This window comes from Nuphar pumila, chromosome 11, assembly GCF_984573655.1.
Source record: "Nuphar pumila chromosome 11, dmNupPumi1.hap1.1, whole genome shotgun sequence".
In the NCBI taxonomy this organism is placed as follows: domain Eukaryota; kingdom Viridiplantae; phylum Streptophyta; class Magnoliopsida; order Nymphaeales; family Nymphaeaceae; genus Nuphar; species Nuphar pumila.
Genome location: NC_143259.1, coordinates 3,119,727 through 3,141,624, shown reverse-complemented (window position 1 = coordinate 3,141,624; position 21,898 = coordinate 3,119,727). Strand labels below are relative to the sequence as shown.

The 21,898-nt window shown below is 38.6% G+C and overlaps 2 protein-coding genes across 13 annotated transcripts in view; both read right to left on the bottom strand.

Moving 5' to 3' along the window:
- LOC149821646 (azadirone synthase LFS-like) overlaps nt 1-13,341 on the bottom strand; it is a 48,643-nt gene extending 35,302 nt beyond the window's left edge. For all 12 annotated transcript variants that reach the window (XM_089980615.1, XM_089980617.1, XM_089980620.1 and 9 more), the window contains exons 1-5: nt 13,210-13,341; nt 10,839-11,034; nt 10,387-10,479; nt 10,102-10,153; nt 7,998-8,119 (exon numbers count right to left, since the gene is read on the bottom strand). In XM_089980615.1, coding sequence (XP_089836741.1) covers nt 7,998-8,119; nt 10,102-10,153; nt 10,387-10,479; nt 10,839-11,034; nt 13,210-13,293 — 547 coding nt within the window. In that variant the 5' untranslated portion in view covers nt 13,294-13,341. The remainder of the gene's footprint in view (nt 1-7,997; nt 8,120-10,101; nt 10,154-10,386; nt 10,480-10,838; nt 11,035-13,209) is intronic.
- A 2,371-nt stretch (nt 13,342-15,712) lies between these two features.
- Nucleotides 15,713-20,866, bottom strand: LOC149821645 (uncharacterized). The gene is made up of 6 exons (XM_089980614.1): nt 20,170-20,866; nt 17,708-17,958; nt 17,193-17,568; nt 16,924-17,055; nt 16,663-16,838; nt 15,713-16,127 (listed from the first exon to the last, which is right to left on the bottom strand). The coding sequence occupies exons 1-6, from the start codon at nt 20,701-20,703 to the stop codon at nt 16,004-16,006; spliced, it is 1,593 nt and encodes a 530-aa protein (XP_089836740.1). The 5' UTR covers nt 20,704-20,866; the 3' UTR covers nt 15,713-16,003.
- Nucleotides 20,867-21,898: the final 1,032 nt, after the last annotated feature.

Here is a 21,898-nt window from a genome sequence, read left to right as displayed (position 1 = left end):
CCGACCTAATAACGGCCAAAATTTCATCATTTTTATGAGTCATGCCAAGACGAGTTTCCTCTTGACATACTTCGGCAAGGGCATTTTCAATAGGTAAGGCCTTGCTTCTATGAAGAAGGGATGCCCTTGTTTAAACTCCGGTCTAAGACCGTGGAGAAACTGAAAGAAATGTTCTTTCTCAACTTGTTCTCTTCTTAACTCAACATCTTCCGGAGCCACCCACTTGGGGTCAAAAAGAGCAAGCTCGCCCCAAAGAGGAGATAGAGCACTGAAGTAATCCCAGAAACTCATGTCCTCTTGTTTAGTAGATCGAATCTTTTCTTGACAAAATTTGTCTAGCTAAATCTTTTTTGGTATACATTCCCTTAAGAAATAACCAAGCTTCATTGACTTTTCTAAACTTGGCAATGTTGGCACAAATTTTTATGTCAACATTGTTCATGAACCACGCCAAAATTTTGGCGTGATTACACTCTCAATCTTTTACCATAGATTGATGATCATTTATTGCCTTAATGTGATCTTCTCCATCAAGAGCCTTTTTTATGCCACCTTCAATCTTGGTGAGCTTCAATGTTGGTTCAAGAGACGTCCCCATCACGAAGCCCCATAGTTTTTTGCCGCGAAAGTGATTCTCCATAGCCAACGCTCACATCAAATAATTTGATCCATTGAGCTTGAAAGAGAGTTCAACTCTGTGTCGTGCTCCATGATGACAAAGAGAGGTAGAAATCGAAAGGAACTTAGAAAAATACCTCCAAGACAACAAATAACTCAACCTTGCTCTGATACCATGTAATGAGATATGCAGAAAAAGAAATGGTTCAATAATGAACCAAATAACACTCGCGCTTAATGTGCAAATCACTTAAAACCCACACTGGAATGATAGTCGAAAGGCAAAAGAATTTTATTCAAGAAGAAATAGAGGAGAGAACTCCTTACAAATGAGAGAGGGGGAGACCCCTATTTATACAAGAGAGAAAGCATAAGGGGGGGGGGGGGGGGGGCATTGAGGCTCCCCTTAGTGAACGTTGGGGAGCCCCAACGATCATAAATATGACCGTTGGGGACCCCAACGTCCCACTAAGTGGGGCCCCCAATGGACCAAAAGAAATAAAAAGAAAAAACAAAAAAGGAAAAAATAAAAAAGATCCTAAAAAAATAAAATACATATGAAATGGCCAAAATACCCAATAGGGGTATTTTGGTATAAATACACAGAACAGTATATATATATACATATATATATATATACACGTGTGTAAATATATATATATATATATATATATATATATATATATTAACAATTCTTACATGTAAAAAATTGAAAACCAATCATTCAGAATTAGCTAAAAAAGCTTGGATGATAACCACAATCATCAACCCATTGTAGGGTATGCAAGCAGTTTAGGATCATTCTTCATGCAATTTTTAATGCATCCACTCCTTCACAGATTGAATTTTCTGAGTAATTCACAAATCAGGCTGCCTGCAGGGATCACTGGCAATTTGTTTCAACAACCAAGGAGGGGCACAAACTCAGATGGAATTGAACCAGAGTTACCAGAAGCTTCTTAGGTAGGTGGGAAGCTCGCTTCCCGAAAACTCGCTTCGGAAGCGCGATACTCCTCGCTTCCGAAACTTCATGGGAAGCTCGATTTCCCCACGCTTCTTCTATGCTTCTCATACACATGGTCTATGCATACTATGTACTTTTCTCACGTTTCTTTTCATCTTTTTCATGTATTTTCTCTCACGCTATCACTCACTTTTCATTTACTTTCTTTAAATTAGTAACCATCATTGTTAGATTTTAACAAAAAATTTAACTCTTTTACAGAAAAATCATGAAATATAAGAATGATCAATTTTATTTTAGTTTTTATTTGTTTCTTATTTGATTCCATGTTGCTTCATTTTTTATTCATATTTTGCTTTTAAATTGAAACTTCGCTTCCCGCTTCGTATAAATTTTAAAATGCCTCGCTTCTCACTTTCGCTTCCCGTATCGTTTCCCGCTTCCGCTTTCTTGTTTGGCAACCTTGAATTGAACCCTAGACCCCTCTGTTAAGATGGTGCAACCAATGTGTCATAAATAACAGAGATGCATCATAAACAGATTTTTATTGTCATAATAGGAATGCTCAGGCAAATAATCAAACCAGTTCAGATGTGTATTTGGAGAGACCTGGCAGTCTGGTGCTGTCTTTTCCTCTTTGTACCTTCCCCTCTCTCCCGTCCCATATAGTGTACCTTTTTCTAAATTGTAACTGAACCTGATAACAGCAGTGATGTGTCACAATCAATGAAGTGATCGGTCCTCTCCTCCCACACCCATTATAGTGTTCCTTTTCTAACTGAGACTGATATCAGCAGTGGTGCATTATAATCAAAGAAATGATCTGTTTGCTAGGCTTTTAGGGCAACATATGTTCCTTTGGACCAATCAACGGGGAACCAAATATGCATCAAAAGGTGTATGGTATCTGATTGTGAATTGCAGATATTAAGAGTGCCAGGAAAGAGCTAGTTCTCCATATACACATTTTATTATCTCTTTAAATTTTAGATGATCAAATTTATTTTTTATTTTATTTCAAATGTATTTACCCGAGATATTAGAATATCGCAAAATATCCTTGTTAAGAATACCCTGAACAATATCTGCAATATTGGGTGAAACTACATCTAGTCAAACCATCAAATACATACATACATATATATATAGGAAAAGAAATTGACATATAAAGGCATCTCAGTGCCAAAGAGCCAAAAGCTATGTTACTTGGACACTGACACGAGTGCCGGTGTCAGACACGGATATGAATTGTTGGACACAGCAGGTTTTGGAAAACTAGGAAAGGGCATAACAGCAGACGCCCTTCCCATCAGATGTGATGTCGGACACGCGCGTGCCCTTGATTATGCAAGCAACCAAGGCCGTGTACAGTTTTTTGCGCAAAAGGGGCTTTAGCGGCATCCTTTACCGCCGCTAAAGCCCCTTCAGTTATAACACATTATTATAACTGAAGGGGCTTTAGCAGCGTTGTCGGCATTCTTTACCGCCGCTAAAGCCCCCTCAGTTATAACACATTATTATAACTAAAGGGGCTTTGGCGGCAGTAAACAACACCGCTAAAGCCCCTTTTGCGCAAATTCTTTTTGCACCGCTAATCTCACATGTGATCAGTGGTGCAAATGTGTCCGCTATTGTCGGATGGGAAGGACATTTGACAATATACCCTATATATATATATATATATATATATATATAACCACCATGGGGGTCACCCACGTGGTCAACAGGGTGGTTGTGAAGGTGTTGAGTTGAAGACCCCGGATCAAACCCCATTGGTGCACAAGTATGTTCATAGCTTTCAGAGGTGGGTCATGTAAGGCAGGGCGGTCATGGGGCCCCACTTGGGGTTTTCTGTAACACCCCAAATTTTACTAAGTTTTTTTTTAATAAAATACTCGTTTACTAATACACTATGAAAGACTCCTATTCCTTTAAAATCCCTTTTCAAATCTAAGTTCCAAACCAGGATCTAAATTTCACAAGACAATTGCACACTTTTGCAAAACATAAAGGTCATTCTATTTCACAAAATGTAACTTGAACAAAATATTATCCACATTTACAAAATGTACAAAGTTCCCAAAAACCACAGAAGCAGTTATAGGTCCACGTCCACTAATGTTCATGAGTTGCTCACGTGTCCTCTGTTGCCACATCTACCTACTACTGAGTACCTAAAAAAAAGTAATAATTGTGGGGTAAAGCAAACCACAGTCTCAATGTGAACCAACTACTCACACAAACATCATGAGGTAGTAGCACGAGATCAAGTCCATTCGAAAAGGTCATTATGCTTAAAAATCATTTTAAACAAAAAAAGTTGATCCACTACTCATCCCAAAGTTGACCTTCAACAAAATTATCATTTAAGAGAATAAATTCAAAGGAGTCAACTCGCCCCACCTTGGGGCCGACTCGAGGACTAAACAAACACATACAAGGAAGAACTCAAGAGGAGTAGACTCTTTTAACTCAATGATCGATCTTCAACTAACAAGGAGGAGTCGACTCAGATACATCCGGGAGTCGACTCTCAAAAATTTGACATAACATTCAAAACTAGAAGAGAAATCGACTCTCCCAACCTAGGAGTCGACTCTAAGCTCAACAAAACTATACATCATAAACGATTAAGGAGTCAAGTCTGATACATCCAGAAGTCAACTATCAAAGTAAGACATAATATATAACAAGAGAGGAGTCGACTCTCAATGTAGAACGCAACACCAATATAAGTCAAGATGAGTCAACTCACCCAACTTAGGGTTTGACCCTCAGGTGTGCCATGCATCGAACATACAAACTCATGCCATGTCTACATGCATGCATGAGTATTTTATTAAATCTTTTTATTTAATTATTATTGCAATAGATGTCATGCTCCACACACATTTATTAATTTAATATTGCTTATCCAAAGGTGCACCACTCCCCTGGCCACTTGGGCATCACCGAAACATTCAATGGGTGTTCGTTCTTCCATTTCATTTATAAAACCCATATGGTTACTTTGATGTTTTCACCAGAGTCTAAACCTTTCGTCAAGGTATTCCTTTCCCTGGGACCTACAGTATGGGACCTTATCTCTCTCCCTATAGTTAACGTAGTATACACTACTAGGCATACTGCAACAGCTCTACCTTTGCCTCGAGTATTGGAGTTCAGTGTTTCCTAAGCCTCGTGGTGGAGAACGGATCCCTTAGACCAACATGACAGGAACTCGCTCAACTGTCCCAAAAATTCTCCCACGAGGTTGGTGCGGGCTTGTTCACAACTCATAAGCTAGCTCAAGCCACAAAAAAAATCTGGTAAGCATAAACAACCATTCACTGTAGCTTGTTATTAAATATTAATTCATTATGCATCATATAGTACCCTCTTAGTATTTTGGGTCAACACCCTACCATACTCTTATAGCAAGATATCCTTAGAGTCATTACCCTATAATACAAACAACACCTACACACATCCCTTTCAGTTACCTTGAAATTTCCAGTTTGAAAATGCCCATAACTAAAATATGCAGGATTACATATCCCAAATGCATCACACAAAATGTGATATGCATCGATACACTAAATGGGTTCAAAAACACTAAATATAGGTATTGCAATCCATACACAACAATTCTCTGGTTGATACATCAAACCCCAGGCTTAACAGCCCATACGCATAGTCAAAATTCCAAGAAAAACACATTCGAGTGTCTCAGGAGTCGATCTTTTATTCAAGTGTCGACTCCCTTCCTGCATGAGTTGACTCTTTTATCTCAAGAGTTGACTCTTTTATAACAAAGGCTGACTCTTTTATTACAGGTGTCGACTCTTTATTACAAAAAGAGTCGACTAACAAAAGGTCGACTCTTTGTCCCCAGAAACGCCCAATAGAGTTCTGAAAATGAGGTGTTGACCCTTTATCCACAGGGGTCGACCCTGGGGGACAAACCAACAAGCATATTCATGAAGGAGTCGACTCCTGACCAACAGGAGTCGACCCTAAACAGGGCCAAATCAAAAATCCTTTCTCCAAAATAACAATTTTCAATAGAAATTCATGGATCCTCATTCTAAAATATGAAACAAACAATTCTAACATGAATTTCTACAAGAAAACCGGATCAAAATTACATTTAACCTCATACCCACGAAAACACACATGCATACTTTTGAAAACATCATTTCTTAAGTGTACCACCATCATGGGTATATGAAAGTTCAAACTGCAAACAATGTTGAACAACTTCATAGCATGCAACGACTTTCTCAGCAAAAAACACACATGATTTACACTTTAACCACTTCCTAAACATGCCAAAATTTCACCTAACGGGCATGGTTTGCAGACCAACTTCATCTACATGCTTACATGCCCCTAGAAATCATAGAGTAGAAAGATCCCACTTTATAATCTCTGAAAAAATAGAAAATCCATAGAAGATAGCTCCTCACACTCAAGGAAACGAACACCACGAAATGGAAATCCCCAAAACATAGACCCAAATCTGTTTCTATAGGTTGCAGCCATTTCTCCTCAAGCAAAATGGTTGTGAGAGAGAGTGGTTGAAATCATAGGGAAATGATGTGTGGTTCAGTGAAGAAGATGGGAACGAGAGTGAGGAAAGAGAGTGAGAAGAGAGGAAATGAGAGATATACATAGGGAGAGAGATGGATATATATATACATATATAAGCTTAGGTTTAAAAAAATAACATCATTCTTAAAATTTAATTTAAATGTCTCTTAACACATGTTAATTTAAGCAAAGTCAATGGGGCTGAGTTGGCCTTATATATGACAGTTGCCTCTGCCAAATTGCCTTTCTTGCATTTACTATACCCGTTTTGCCCCTTTTTGCCGATTTATTTGCAATAGTGCCATTGCACAATAAAACCAAATTCTTTTAATCAATTATGCAATGTATCCCTTGCAAAAATTAAGCCTTCACCATTTTTGAAAATTCTGGGCACATCCCTTGTAAAAAAATTATGATTTTGCCCCTACATCAAATCGGATCCGATCTAAACCTGATTTTCATGATTTCAGGGTCCATCTCTTCATAATTTAATATTCTATAATATTAAATCATAAATAACACGTAAAAACTCGTATCTTTATATAAAAATATAGAGTTTATGGATTTTCAGAAATTCAGGATGTTACATTTTCCCTCGCTTCAGCAAGAATTCCTCATCATCAAAACATGTATATGGTCATAGTCTTTAGATCTCCCATTTGCAAGTTGTTTTGATCCAAACCAACCTCATGAATGGATTCGGCATGATCAAAATAGTGGAAACCCTGGTTTTTTGATCTTTTTTTTTATGGAAAACATGATTTTATGACCCGAGAGCATTGCATATTGTAGGCTTTCATTTTTTAAGCCTTATAAAATTCTGCCTACATTTTCTAATCATATGATTTAAGAGTTGATTCCCACTAAGTCAAACATGTAGATCACATCTGTAAAGTTAGCATCATGAAAAACAACCAAAAAATAATATATATATATATAAAGAAAGAAAAATAATTAAGTAAAAAATAAAAGAAGGATGCATCTTCGGTTCTCTCTTCCCTCTATGTTGTTTCACATAATTCATCAAAATTGTGAAAAAGAAGAGTTAGTTCTTAAATGGGATTGGGCGAGGCTCAATTGTGGCAATATTAACAATCTTTTAGCAACTAGCTTGACTCCTTCATCAACTGAGAGAGAGAGAGAGAGACTGATCCCGTTTTGTATAGTAAAAGGGCATGTTCACTCATTTTTCTGGAATTAAGCCATAATAAAATATATGGAGTGAACATGAGGTTAAACGTTGACACAAAGTGTTTGACATCGAACATTTGTGTCTAAGACACTCAAAAGTGTTCGACACAACACCAAGTGTCCATTTTTTTTCTTGAGCATGTATGTGTTGAAAATAGAGTGTCCATGAAGTGTTGGAGTCAGTGTCTAGGCATCCAAGTGTCGGACATTGATATGTTGGCCCTCTAGAATGTCAAGGTAACAGGCCAAAAGCCAAACAGTAGTAAGCATAAAACCTGTATAAGATCAACCATCAGGGGGGCATATTCTCAACGGAAAGGGCCATTAGCATGGAAGAATGAGGTTATTATCAACTCCCCATGGTAAGCCCAATCAACCCTATGATGGTTGATCTATAGAGAGATATCGGAAGATAATTCCTCCTATATGAAGAGATTGTGAATATCAATATTACCAAAAGAAATCAAACAATCCTGCCCAAAATATGGGAAGACAATCTTCAATGTTGAATGTGCTAAGCACTTCCAAAATAGTAAAATCAAAGCAAGAGAAGCTATGGAAACAACCTTATTTATTCATATTGAAGCAGCAAAGCTTACAGAATAACCATGAAGAACGCTTTCCTTTTCCCATTGAAAATCTAATATATTACCTGGATAATGTAGGAGGCGGACAAATGCCATTGGTATATCCAATGCCCCAAGTTTCTCAAAGAGTCTTTCATCTGAAGCCAGTCCCAAAGCAATTAGAGACAAAACCTTTTTCCCCACTTCCCTGCAACAGATACAATCCACAGTGTTATCCAATACTAAATAGCACTTCTGTCAGCATTTTCCCTTCAGAAACCAGGTTATTCAAACATTATATATATAAGAGTTGTCAGTCAGGGAAGTGGGAGCAAGAAGTGATTCGGAAAGCGGAAGCGGGAAGCGAGGTACTTCCAAAATTTTAGGAAGTGGGACCACCAGGGGTAATTTGGTAATTTTATTATTTGCAATAAGAACAGTTTAATCTTTTCTATATTTATTTTTCCTTTTTTTGTCGTTTTTACATTGTGTAAGGGCATAATAGTCATAGAGCAGTTGGGAGCTCCCAACGGCTCTTGGGAGCTCTCAAAGGCCTCTCTTTGTATATAAATAAGGGCTTCTCCCCTCTCTTGTATTCAATGCTTCTCTTAAGCATTTGTGCTCAATAAAGACTATGTTTTTTATATTCTTATATTCTTTTGACTCTTTGGGGTTGTGTATATGCACTTTGTGCTTGTGTAATGCCTTAGTGCTTTTGTATTGTCCTTTATTGGACTTGTAATAGTGTTTGTGCAGTTTGTATTTAATGTTTTGCATACTTTATTACATGAGCAATACCAAAAAACAACCCCCCTTATGATCAAATGGGAAGACCATCCATGGAGAACATCACCATTGACTCTCACAGAATGGTGCTCACAGGTACACAATTCCTTCATGCCAGACACTAGGGGTGGAAAATAGACCGGGTGGCCGGTAGACCAAGACGACCCAGCCCACCATGGTCTGGATTTGGGTCAAGGTTTTAGGCCCTGACCCATTAGCTACCGAGCTGAAACCCAGCCCATTATATACATGGGCAGGTCCCGGGCTACCGGGCCGACCCGATGGGACTGAGCTACCTAATTAATTTTTTAGTAGTTGGTTGCATAGTAACTTGATAATTATTACTATTTACCTAATTAGTTGCATTGATTATATGGGAAATAAAAAGATAATTAGATGAGTGCATTAATCTTTCATTTAATTTATTGCTTTTGGTATTATAAGAATTAATTTATAAACTTCATTCGAAAATAACCTACAAATGGTTTGAGCCGGGATGGACCGACCCACTGAACATTGGCCCATTGAGCCAATGGGTCATGGGCTGCTCTTCAAACCCAAGCCATTAAAAACCAGGCCAAAACCCAGCCCATTAATAAATGGACCGGGCCATCTCCAGGTCAGGCCGCACTTAAAACCCGATGGGCCAAGCTCTAAACGGGCCTGGCCGGCCCGATGCCCACCCCTACCAGACACTGTATCATTCAGAAGCTAGGCAAAGTGAGTAAGGATACCCATCACTAAAACAATAAAGAAGAAGACTAGCTGGACTTGCATCCATCAAAAGGGAGAGGCAGAACAAGTATGCTAACAAAGAAATAAAAGCTACCACAGGGAGATCCATTCCCTAGGAAACATTGATGAATTGGAGGGTGGGTGGATAAGCAAAAACAAGGATTTTTCTTGTGAGTTCATGCACCACCCTCCAAGAAAAGGGTGCTGCCCAAGTAAGAAGCATGATTTATTTAAGCAAAAACATTAATACAATAGCTTAGTTGAAGAAGCAAGAAAGAATTCATGCAAACAAATCTTGGAGGCTATGGACATATGTTTAATACATTTCATGATGTAAAATTTATCACTGAAATGGTTAAACAGAGATCTACTGCTAGACATGGCTTGTAAGCAATGGCAGAATTAGGGTGGGAACAGTTATTGATGAGAAAATGAAAGTTTTTCGTAGTGAATGAACCTTCAGAAATAATCCAGTATCACCAGAACTACTAATCTTTGAATACAAAATAAGTTATGGCCTTGTGTAACCAAATTAAGATGCAAATATATGTCTTTGATGAGAATTGGTTAAACTTTGCATATTTTGTACAGATTTCAGGAATAAAAGATTAAGTACATACACACATTATATATATATGAGGAAATTATGCAAGGGATATAGAATCTCACAAGGCCTTCACGTAATAAGACTCCATTTTCACCCTCCACAAAGGCAAGACTTCTAGCATCTCCCAACCAAGACAACAAAAAAATGTTAGGTATTGTTGATATATAAATAAAAATACCAGTAGAAAGAACTGAAAGAAAATATTAAAAACATAAAAGCATTTTATAATGTATTCTTAAGAGGCTTCTATCAATTGCAAGTATGAACACATATTATGAGCTCTAAAAAAGTAAAGAATATGATATGATAGTGACTGGAAAACATCATAAAATATGAGCAGATAATACCTTCAGAAGGCCACTGGTTTAGACCATCAGACGAATAGTTTTGTTCAGAATCTCCTTCAAATGGACCAATATAGAAACTCTCTTTTAGATCTCCTGATATCAAAGACAATGGTCAAATATGATCAGCAGTAACATAGAACCATGCCAACTTGTGCCATGTGAATTTTGCACTTAATGTTTCTTTACAGATGATGTATTTATAGAAGTGAAATCAAAATGCTGTAAACTTAGATCAGGCAACAGACTATAAGAATCCATGTTTCAGTTCACTAGAAAAAGAAAGCAAACCCACAAGTATTTGAACAGTTAATTTAAATGAAAAAAAATAATAATAACTTATTGATAATCTGAAGACAAGTAATACAAAAATGCTTTCTAGTTGAATCCTGAATGATTATACATAAGAAAAAAAAAGACCAGAAATGTATGCAAGCTGGAAAAATGATGCTGACCTCTAGATTTGATTGAAGTATCAAGTGTTTCTGAGTATAGAGGTGTATATCCTCTATGTTCCTTGTTACGAGAAAGTTTAATCTTTTCTTCCAATGGCAGTGAGAAAAACCCCTTGCTCTGATCAAAAACTTCCTTGAGCATTGCTTCATCAATGCCATGGTTCACAACATAGAAGAAACCACAAAGTTTACATGCCTAGCAATTCCATGCAAACAGACAGATATTAAGAAGATACAGCAAAACAAAATCTCACAAGCAGACATTCAATGTCCGAAGAAGCATGGATTGTCATAAGCAAATACATTTGTAAATAAATAGAAGCAAAATCTGGTGAGAAACTAGAATGACTCAAAAGGCCTTGTGCATGCATGACTAACATTTTGAGATCATGTGAATGCATGGACAAGCTTTTGAGATTAAGCCCATATCACTTATCCACAACACTAGAATTGTATTATTAAAGCATATGTAACAGTTGATATCATTGTCTTATACCCATTGAGGTTTAATTAACAGGAAAAGATATCTCAAGAGGCAGGGCTTTTATATATGTCTGCAGTGACTAGTGACAAATAAAACAATATTATCTGCATGTTCCAACTTGAAGAGACAACAATACAGCAGCCTCATTTATTTTGCATCTGCTTTTCCACTTTTGAGAACTACATGTCCTAACATGTATCTTATTCACGTATGACACTTGAAAATTGTTTTGCAAATTTGAACCAATATCTAGCTTGAAGACATAGGCACTATGTACTTGTGTTCAATGTTGTAATTATCATATCGGAAGGGCTGGCAATATGGGTGTATCATATCGTATTGTAAGATATGGAAAGAAAAACCATTTTAAAAATTCATAAAAATGAAAAAGTACACAAAAATCAGAAAAAAATCCAAAAAAAAACAGAAAAGTTTAGACAAAATCATAGAATAAAATAGAAACAAATCAAAGCATTATGAACAATTAAGCATACATATGTACCACTATAACATGAAACAATATTGTAACAAACTATCAACTAACAAAACAAAAGGTTTACTATTAAAGAGTCACATTAGATAACAAAAAAAAACTTTAAATAAACCAATTATAACAATCACATAATACAAAATTAAAATAAATTTAAAAAAAATAAAGAACTAAAACACATTTAACTTTAAGTAGTCAAACTACAATATTAATTAAGCTTAATTATGAACATTGATCATGAATAAATATGTAACAATTATCAAATATGAAAACTATAATTATGACGTTGTAACAATGTATCCATTACATATAATAAAAGAATATGAAATTAAAGACTAAAAAGTAAAAAAAAAAAAGTAATATGTTATTTCTAAGTAGTAAGCATTAAGAAAAGAAGTTTCATAATGTCTTTATCAATTAGTTTCACTAATTACAATAAGCACAACAGTTGACTAATGTGTGTTCTTCCATAATAATACTTCTTTGTTGTTTTCACTAATCACAATAAATTAAGAAACTTTTATTTTTTTTTGTTCACATAGCTTATGAAATAAGTGAGTAGAACTCTACCAAAGTCTTATTTATGCAAAAAAGTTGTCACTAAAAGAGAAAAAGGATCCAAAATAAATTACTTAAAAATTTTCAACACAAAATAATGAAAAAGTAGTTGTATCTTACTATATGGCATGTATTGTAGGATACAGTACAATACTTATTTTCTTATGTATGAGGGTATATCGTGTCTCATAGGCTAGCGATGCTATGTTATACCTTATCGTATAGTACGATATGATAAGATACGATACTGATAACAGTGCTTGTGCTTAGAGACCTTGGTTGCTTCTCTTCATTACGCTAATAGTGTACATTTGACTTTCTTCGACAATTATTGAAAGCATAGATTTTTCCAGTTTTTTGAGAATCACAAAACAAGCAAGAATGAAATTTTTCTGTCCGCGTGATTAGTTGAGATGATTTTCTGCTCAGACAATCTATGGTATGCCCATTGCCTAACAACAACACACATACGTGCTCTTTATTGCCCAGTTCTAACTGAACACGAAGTATAAGGATGTCAGTGGATCAAGATATACGGAATTTCCAGAAAAAAAACAGAAGATCGAACGAATTATTAGTAATTGAAGCATGGAATGCTCCTGAGCAAGAAAAAGGATGAGGAAGAGTTGCGGAAAGACTCGATAAAGAAGACCAGATATCCATCTACTTTATAAAATAAAAATCGATCGAGCATCCGCCCTAGATCTCAAACTAGAAACAACGTGGAAAGGGTCGATCGTATATGAAAAACTAGGGTTTCTACAAGAAATTGAAGGAAGAAAAGAGGAAAAAGAAAAGGATCCAACAAAGGAAGGAGGCAAGAAGGGGAGAGGATTCACCTCAACGGCGGCTCTCGCCGTTCCGATGCGGTCGTCGGAAGACAGATCGATGAAAGCAAGCGAAGGAAGCTCGGATCCCGCCATTCCTCTCCCAACGTTCTTTCTGCCCGCGCAATTTATCTGGAGGATGATCGAAAGAATATCACTGACCTTTTTAGCTATTACGATTTTTGCCACTTTTCATTCTTGCGAAAAGAAAACGTGACTTGGGCCAGGGATGGCAGTGGACCGGGAGGAAACGGGGCCCCGCACCACCTGGCCTCGTTTGGACCGGGGGATGGAGGACAATATTAATTTTGGACCCAAATGGATCTTTGGGCTCGGATACGTTGGGTGTAAACAGGTCAGATAAATATTAGGTTAAGTATCCTGTGTAACGTACAGGTCAGGAATGTTCTGGTGTGAATGTAAATCAGGTGTGGGATAAGAAGCGATGCAAATAACCATATCTGAAAACAGGTCCAGTACAATGGGTATGTGTACAAATGTAAATCAGGTGTGGGTTATAACGGGTATGTGTACAAATGAGTTACATATACATATTAGGTTCCGGTTCAAATTATAAAGAACCAAAACTTCGTGTATAGAGACAGCTCCAGTACAAGTGGCCCATTTTCAAACCAGACCTAGGTTTTGGACGGACCGAGAACATGGGCAAATCAAGAGTAGGTTGGGTTGGGCCTATTCAGTTTTGGATCTATGCAACCCCAACCCCAAGTATGAATTTTATCGACATAAATATAACATTTTTATGCAATCAACCAGTGGCGGAGCCAGAAGTTTTTCGTTGGGTGGGCAGACTTCGGGTCTCGGGGACAATGCTATGGTCTTGAAGAACGATCCATTTATTCAGACTAGTGGCAAAGCCAGAATTTTTTCGCTCGAGGTACAGTCGTTCGTGCAAAGATAAAACCTAAATAAGCATTTTGATGTTGTTGGTTGTCGATTTGACAGTGTTTTGTTTGTTGATTTCACTAATCTCAGACTGGGCCTGAACCTAAATTTGCAGTGTTTTTTGTGGATTTAATTAGGCTCTGTTTGAGAGCCTTGCACAGATATGGAAACACCATGTCTATGTGCTGCCAAAATATGGTCTTGCCAAAATGTGGCGTTTGAGGATGGAGTTGCCAAAAGCATCCTTTGATGAATGTTCTTGAAAATGTGATGTTGGGGTTGCCAAGTCCATTACCAATGGAGTGTTTTGTGAACACTGCAGCTCCCAAAAAGCAAAGAGCATGAGAATACGAGGGAAGCCACAATATAGCCCTTATTGATTGTCACACGACTGCTGCTCTTTCTTTAACACAGCTGGGGCACGTAAGGCTCTCAATCTGGAGTTTTACATCGCAGGGAGGTGGCCTCATTAAGTGACCTGGTTCTTGGTGAGGGTTCCTTTGTCATAAAAAAATGCTCTTAAACAGAGCCTTAATGTGTGAAATGACCGAGTCTAGTTGCCATGATGTCCAGACAAGAGAGCTGACATTCACGTTAATAGAAAGTTCAGAGACAAACCACAAGTAGAGCTTGGCTTGTTTTATGGACAAATACAGTTTGGATTGGGCATGGTTTCTTCCGTATTTGGGAGGTAGGCGTCTGAGGCATTTGAAGAATTGTAAAGTGAAGGGTCTTCCCTTATTTTCATGTTTTATTTTCCTTTTTTTCAGGATTTCTGGATGAAGCAAATCTTTAATTTATTTCAAGATGTTCCCTTGCTGAGAAAATCCTGATACTGAGATTTGTGATATTAGTTGTGCTTCACATTTTAGGTCTTGGTGCACGTCTTTTTGGAAGTTGCACGAATCTCCTGCATTGGACTGTATGACAAACCCAGACAACATCAAGTTGGGATGGAGAGATCCATTTTTTTTTTTGGTTTCTAATTCTGGGGTGGGCGACCGCCCACCCCGGGCTCCGCCACTGCAATCAACTGAGTCTTTTCTTCTTTTCTCCATCTGGACTTGAAGACTTGGTCGCGCTGGCTCAGTCGGTCATAAATACCGTCGTTAACCCAGAGGTAAAACTCCACCGTAAAATATAATATCATAAGAAAGATGCAAATAACCATTTCTGAAAACACCACTGTAAAATCCAAATCAAATCTAGATCCAGAACAAAACCCACTCTTAAAAAGTCAAAAACAGTGCCAGGATAATGATGGCCCAACCCATATCCGACCTGTTTGCGCCCATAATCGGGGAGGCAGTGACAGTGAGGCACCCCATCCAAAAGCACAAGCTCTCCCTAATTCTTGGTCATTACAATGTTATTAAGGGCAGAAGGAGCAAAACTATAGCTTTCCAAGCCCTCCATGGAAGTGCACTACATGTAATTTGGTTCTCCATGTTGGCCCATGAAATCTTGACCAATTTAAGAATTCAGAGAAACCATAAGGGGGTGTTTGAAAGCCTCGGATCTCAGATCCAAGGATTTGAGATGACACCAAGATCCGAGGCAACAAGCACAAGAAATACAAAAAAAAACAAGAAAATTCACATATAAAATCTTGAACTTGGAAGACACCAATGTATACCATTATGTATGCAGTGATTGTGAATGGTTTGAATACATATAATGTTAGGCCTCTTTGGATTACAAAGGTCCCCAAAAGCCAATACAAAGAACCATACATTCATCTAGAGCAGTTTCTGATCTCCCCAAGTCCCAACCAGCAGATGGCCCCTCATACGACAAAAGAACATCCTGATTTGATCCCCTTGATAAAACTATTCATTCCTGCCCAAGCACCTAACCACAAGCCATATATAAATGAGAATCAGCTTTTTATCATTATCATTTATTCCCACTCAATTGTAGATGGTGGCTTTGATGTTATGTCAAATAAAACCCGGTTCACTTCACGGACACCATTGCAGATCTTTGCAGAGACGTATGCTAGGAACTCACGATCAAAGTAGAACCTAAAACAAAACAAAGGTTACCATATCAGAATAGTTGTTCAGGGTGCAAAGATTACCCGCCATCTAACTCAAAGCCTTGGCCTGGTAGTGCAGGCAGCAGACACAATGGGCTGATATAGATCTGACACAACAGTGAACCCCATTCAATTACTAAGTTGTGGATTGTGACTCAAGTTGTAGTTAAACAAGGTCTAGTTCCAACATCCAAGTGTGCTCTGCCACAACCTATGTCATACGGATACTCCATTTTGACTGCCCTTTCATATCCCCTTGTATACTAGTTACATTTAAAACTTCATAAAAATGGCCGCATCCCCATATCTTAAAATGTATCCATGTGACAGGCCACAACTCTCACCCATGGACAATTACATTCAATTCTTTCATAAGATATACATAACATGAAAACAATCCTAGCACAACAATATGTTGCATCCTATCAAGAAATCTAGAAACGCATGCATCCGCAATGCATCACAAAATGTTTTGCCTTCAAAGAGACAATATAAAGATGGCGAAAAAAAAGGTAGCTCACCAGTCTGCCGTCATTCCATCCTCACTCGTAACGGCTCTAAGAGATACTGCACGAGAATGAGTTCTTTGATCACCTTGAACACCCACTGTTCTATCTCGCAAAAGAACAGCAAATGCTTGCCAGATAGAGTCATAAAGCCCAGCATCCTTGATTGACTGAATATATATCTCATCAACCTGATGCATTAAGAAAACATAAGAACAAGAAAATATCAGACAAAAGAAATGCATTAACGTTCTGGTAATGCCCCTTAGTAGAAACCTGACGCAGGATCTCCAAGTCGTTTCCCTCAGTAACATCACCCAATATCCGCACAGCCAGTCCTGGTCCTGGGAAAGGATGGCGCTTAAGAAAAGCTTGAGGAACATTTAGAATGCTCCCCAATTGTCGGACCTGCATATGAAAAGCTATTACACAACTTCAAGACAAACTGCATCAAAATCAAAGTATAGAATTCCTAGACACAAATTGGACTGAGGCTCAGGTGAGACTCAGGTGCCAAGCAAGACAAAGCATGCATTTAGTCGAACCTCATCCTTGAAGAGGAGCTTGAGTGGCTCAATAAGCTTTAACTTCATGTTCTTAGGAAGGCCCCCCACATTATGGTGACTCTTGATGGTGTGAGAGTGATTTTTTCCACTTCCAGGTGGTGGACATGACTCAATCAGGTCTGGATACAATGTTCCTTGAACCAAGAAAGCAGGCCTTTTTCCCGACTTGCGCTCCAAGTCTTGGGCAAAATCATCAAAAATAGAGATGAACTCCCCACCAATTATTTTTCTTTTGGACTCAGGATCTTCAACACCTTTGAGCTTACTAAGAAACCGCTCTGTTGCATCTACACATGTAACTGGCAAATGCAAGTCACTCTCAAATGTTGACATGACCCGTTCTTTCTCTTTATACCTAGATAAAGATAGCTGTATTAGAGAAAGAAAGACAAGCTAATCTCATGAATAATCTACAGTACATCAGTTTCAAGTTTCAACAAAAGATGGTGGTTTCACATTCAAACGTAACCCCAAGAAGGCAGTTTGAAGCCAACCTCAATAAACCATTGTCTACAAAAACACAATGTAGCCTCTCTCCAATTGCTTTATGGACAATAGTAGCGGCAACGGCTGAGTCAACTCCACCAGATAGTGCACAAATTACATGTTCTTCAGGCCCCACCATCGCTTTGATCTCTTTTTCTTGTTCTTGTAGTACATCATATAAGTTCCAGTCAGCAGTTATCCCGCAGATATCGAAAAGGAAATGCTGTAGAGTTTCCATTCCTTGTGGAGAATGAGTCACCTGTAGGTCATCAGCTATAACATCAAGCAAACACTTGGATTTATAAGGAATACACAATATTGCAAGTACAACGACCATTTCAAAGATCCACAAAGGGAATCCAGATATGCATAACCAAATTATGATAAAACAGCCTTTACAGAGTGAAATCAAATACTGGCTAAAAACAAAAATAACACAAACCAGTAGATTACTCGCACAAAATTTTATTAACTAATCAAGTTCACAAGTCAATGATGAAATAGGCAAAAGTGTAATAAACTCATCAACAAATTATCAGATTTGTGCTTCTCTCGCAAGAATTGTGAACATCTTTAAGTACAAGAAAAAGAAGAGGAAGAAAAAAAAGCGGCAGACAACATGACTGAGAAAAAGAGTCCCAGTCTAACTCATGGACCATCTTACTGAATTATATCAGAGGCACTTACACGACTCTAGGGGTTTGTTGCTACTATTCTTTCCTGGTCACAATTAATATAGCTTGTGATAATATATTACACAGACAAACGACACTAAAATACATAAAACTTATAATAATCTATAAAGGTACCACTACATGCCATTTTTCCTTTCTTGTATAAACCATAAAAAATAATCAAGCATCCACTAGCAAACATGCCTTACTAATCAGATCAAAGACAAGATAAAAAAAGGTTAAAAATTTGATATACTAAGCATACACAAACATGTACAGACACTGGAAAACGTATCTACTAACCAAAGGATAAAAAGCAGGAAAAAGAAACTCAGTTGCAATGGATGAACAATGCACACATACACAAGCACACACACACAGATTTCTACATCGATTTTAAAGTCTGAGTAGCCCACTGTTTCAAGCTTGTGGTATCCCTCCCGCCCATTGAAAAAAAGAAAAGAAGACCATTTTCATTAGTAAAGCTTTCATCAGGAAATAAAATTATACCATCATAATTGGAGAGGTGCTACAACTTCAACCATAACATCATACTATTCTAGCTTAAAAAATAATGACAAAAAAGAGTAAACTCATTTTTTATAATGATGTCTCAATTTTTTCTCAATTATTACATGAGCAGAAGCTCAAACATGCAGAAGCATAACAAATAGGAAATTGCAACAATTCTCTTAATACTAATCAGTGCTCAGGCATGATCGAACAAAGAACCCTGTACATCATCTCATCAAAGCAAAGCAAAACCTGATCACTAGTTGGGGAAGAACCGAAAAAGGGCAAAGATCACCATACCAAAGAAAAGATGTTGACAATAAGAGCAAACATACCCAAAACCATAACCTCCAACGAATCCAATGACATTTTTATAGCAACCACATGCATAGCACTAATCATGTTCACCATAAACAATCAAACCAACCAATATCGCCCTTCTCAGATTCATGCGAGTATGTGTTCAAAAACATAATCGGCACAATAAGATACTTACAAAACTGAAAACGCAAAACTAAATTGGCATGCAAGTATGTGTTCAAAAGCATAATCGGCACGATAGGATACTTACGAAACTGAAAACACAAAACTAAATTGGTCATTTGCACCACGCCCGGGTACTTAAGATAATGAAGTTGTGACTTATACACAACATCAACCAGACAATACAGCTCCAAAATTGGATGTACTTCAAACATTAATTACAAAACAGATAATTACATAAAATCCCTTTTATTTTCTTGAAGGCGTTCAGCCATAACTCATCATAGGTTCATATACCAAATTCACATTCCATCAACTAATAAACAAATATAAAAGAGGAAAAGGCAACAGTAAAAGGAATAACTAACACATGAAAAACCAGTGTCAAAAGCTGCTACAGCGACAAATTTTTTTATAAAGTTTTTCTTTCTGGGCCTCAACAGAGAAAGTGATTCTTTTCTCTAATACCAACAATTCAATAAATTTACTAACAGGTGATTTAGATAAAAAAAAAGGGAGGATGGAAGAAACCGCATCAACATAAACAAAAGCGTTAGAGCAAACTAACAAACAGAACTATAAAGCAATCAAGATATTAAAGAAATTGTAACAATTCTCATTGACTACTGAGCTTAATTCAAATCACCACTTTTACAAACACCAACTAAAGAAAATACCATATTGTTACTCTTTGGAAAACTAGATGCCAACAATCCTACTATTATCCTAATGAAAACCAATCAAAGATGAAAGGAAGCCAAAAAAATGAAATTTTCAAATGACCCACAACAAAATTATACCTCTGGATGATACTGAAGCCCATAAATCCTTCTTGAATGATTCTCGATCGCAGCGACACTGCTCTCCTTGCTTCTCCCGACCACATCAAACCCCTCAGGCAGACGAACCACCTCGTCGCCATGACTCATCCAGACCCACTGCTTCCACTGCCCCTCCGCCAGCGGGAAAAGCCGGCTCTGGCCATCGACGAAGATCTCGGTCCGGCCGTACTCCCTCCGATGGGTCGAACCCACCTCCCCACCCAAGGACTGCACGATCAGCTGCAGGCCGTAGCATATCCCAAGCACGAAGATGCCGGACTCCTCGACGTATTGGAGGAAGCCGTCCGGGAAGGCTGGGGCGCCGGGGCAGTGGACGGAGTGGGGGCCACCGGAGAGGATGATGACCTGCGGGTGGTGGTCGGCGATGGCCTGCAGCGGGGAGGTGCCAGAGATGCAGAACGAGAGGACGCGGAGTTGCCGGATCCGGCGGGTGATGAGGTGGGTGTATTGGGAACCGTAGTCTAGGACGAGCACTCTGGCCTTCCCCTCCATGGCTGCTCTCTCTCTCTCTCTCACTCTAGAGTTGCAAGACCTTCCTCTTAGAATCCCGCTTTCTCTCTCTAGATTGCAGAGGACCTCCCCTCGCTCTTCCTCTATACAAAGCTGCAGCTCTCTCTCGAGGGAGGAGAGGCGAGGGGCTTTTCTGGGGGTTTTGTGTTGGTGAGGTTTTTAAAAAGATCATACCTTTTTGCAACTTTCTATATATGGGCAGGACCGGGAAGGAAGAGTGCGGTTTAGGGTTTTAGGGGTTGGTGGCGGGAAAGGGCCCTACCCCCAACTTGGGATCCAGTGATTACTTAAGTGATTCCTTATGTGCTACAGCCAATCATATGACGACGTTTTATGGGCTCTACTCAAAATCCTGCATGTAATTGACTGGTGGCACATAAAGAGAGCAATTGAGAAATCCCTGAGGGCACGTTTGATAGCGCGTCCCGCCCGTCGCGCTGGTGGCAGCCTCTCTCGCTCGACCCTCTCTTTCTCTCCTGTGCAGCGGCCAGAGGGGCGGAGCTCTCTCTCTCGGCGGTCATGCAGAGGATGGAGGAGGTGGGAAAGAGATGGAGGAGGAGACGTTGATAGCGGTGGTGAACTTCGACATGTTGTGCGTAACGGTGGCGCTCCAGACGAGGGGGCTCTCGTCGGTGGGGGGAGGTGGGAAGGTGGAGGCCGACGAAGGAGGAGGAGGAGGCGTGCAGAGGATGTGGGAGGGCGAAGTCCTCGACTGCTTCCAGGATCGCCGCATCGCCATCGACTCTGTCTGGCGAGACTCTCTCTCTCTCTCTCTATGTTAGTTTGGGGTTTAGATGGATTATGGTTTTTGTGACAAGCTTTTGATTTGCAGGGTTTGTGATTCTTATGCATTTTTTTAGGGTTTTGATTTTTTTTGTTAAGGGAAGAATCTGTTTGCAGTTGTCCCAGTTGCACATTTGGGAAGAACATGAAGAGTGCCAGGTTTGGTCCGTGTTTCCTTCGGGTGAGGAGCTTTCTGTTTCGGGAGATTTGGATTTTTTGAGTGGCTGTTATTATGTGAAAATTGATTCTTTTCTCTGTTGAAAGTGTGGAGCTAATGACAGCATTTTTTATATTAATACGTTTAATTTTGTGGATTTTGGTTCGTTTTGTGAAAGAAAGTAATGGTTTGTATGGTTAATTACTAGATTCAGCATTAAAATGGCATGAAGTAATT

Coding starts and splice junctions, on each gene's coding strand:
- LOC149821645 (XM_089980614.1), bottom strand. CDS start 20,703: ATGGAGGGGAAGGCCAGAGTGCTCGTCCTAGACTACGGTTCCCAATAC. Junction 17,959..20,169: donor GGCTTCAGTATCATCCAGAG/GTATAATTTTGT, acceptor GATGACCTACAG/GTGACTCATTCTCCACAAGG. Junction 17,569..17,707: donor GTAGACAATGGTTTATTGAG/GTTGGCTTCAAA, acceptor ATCTTTATCTAG/GTATAAAGAGAAAGAACGGG.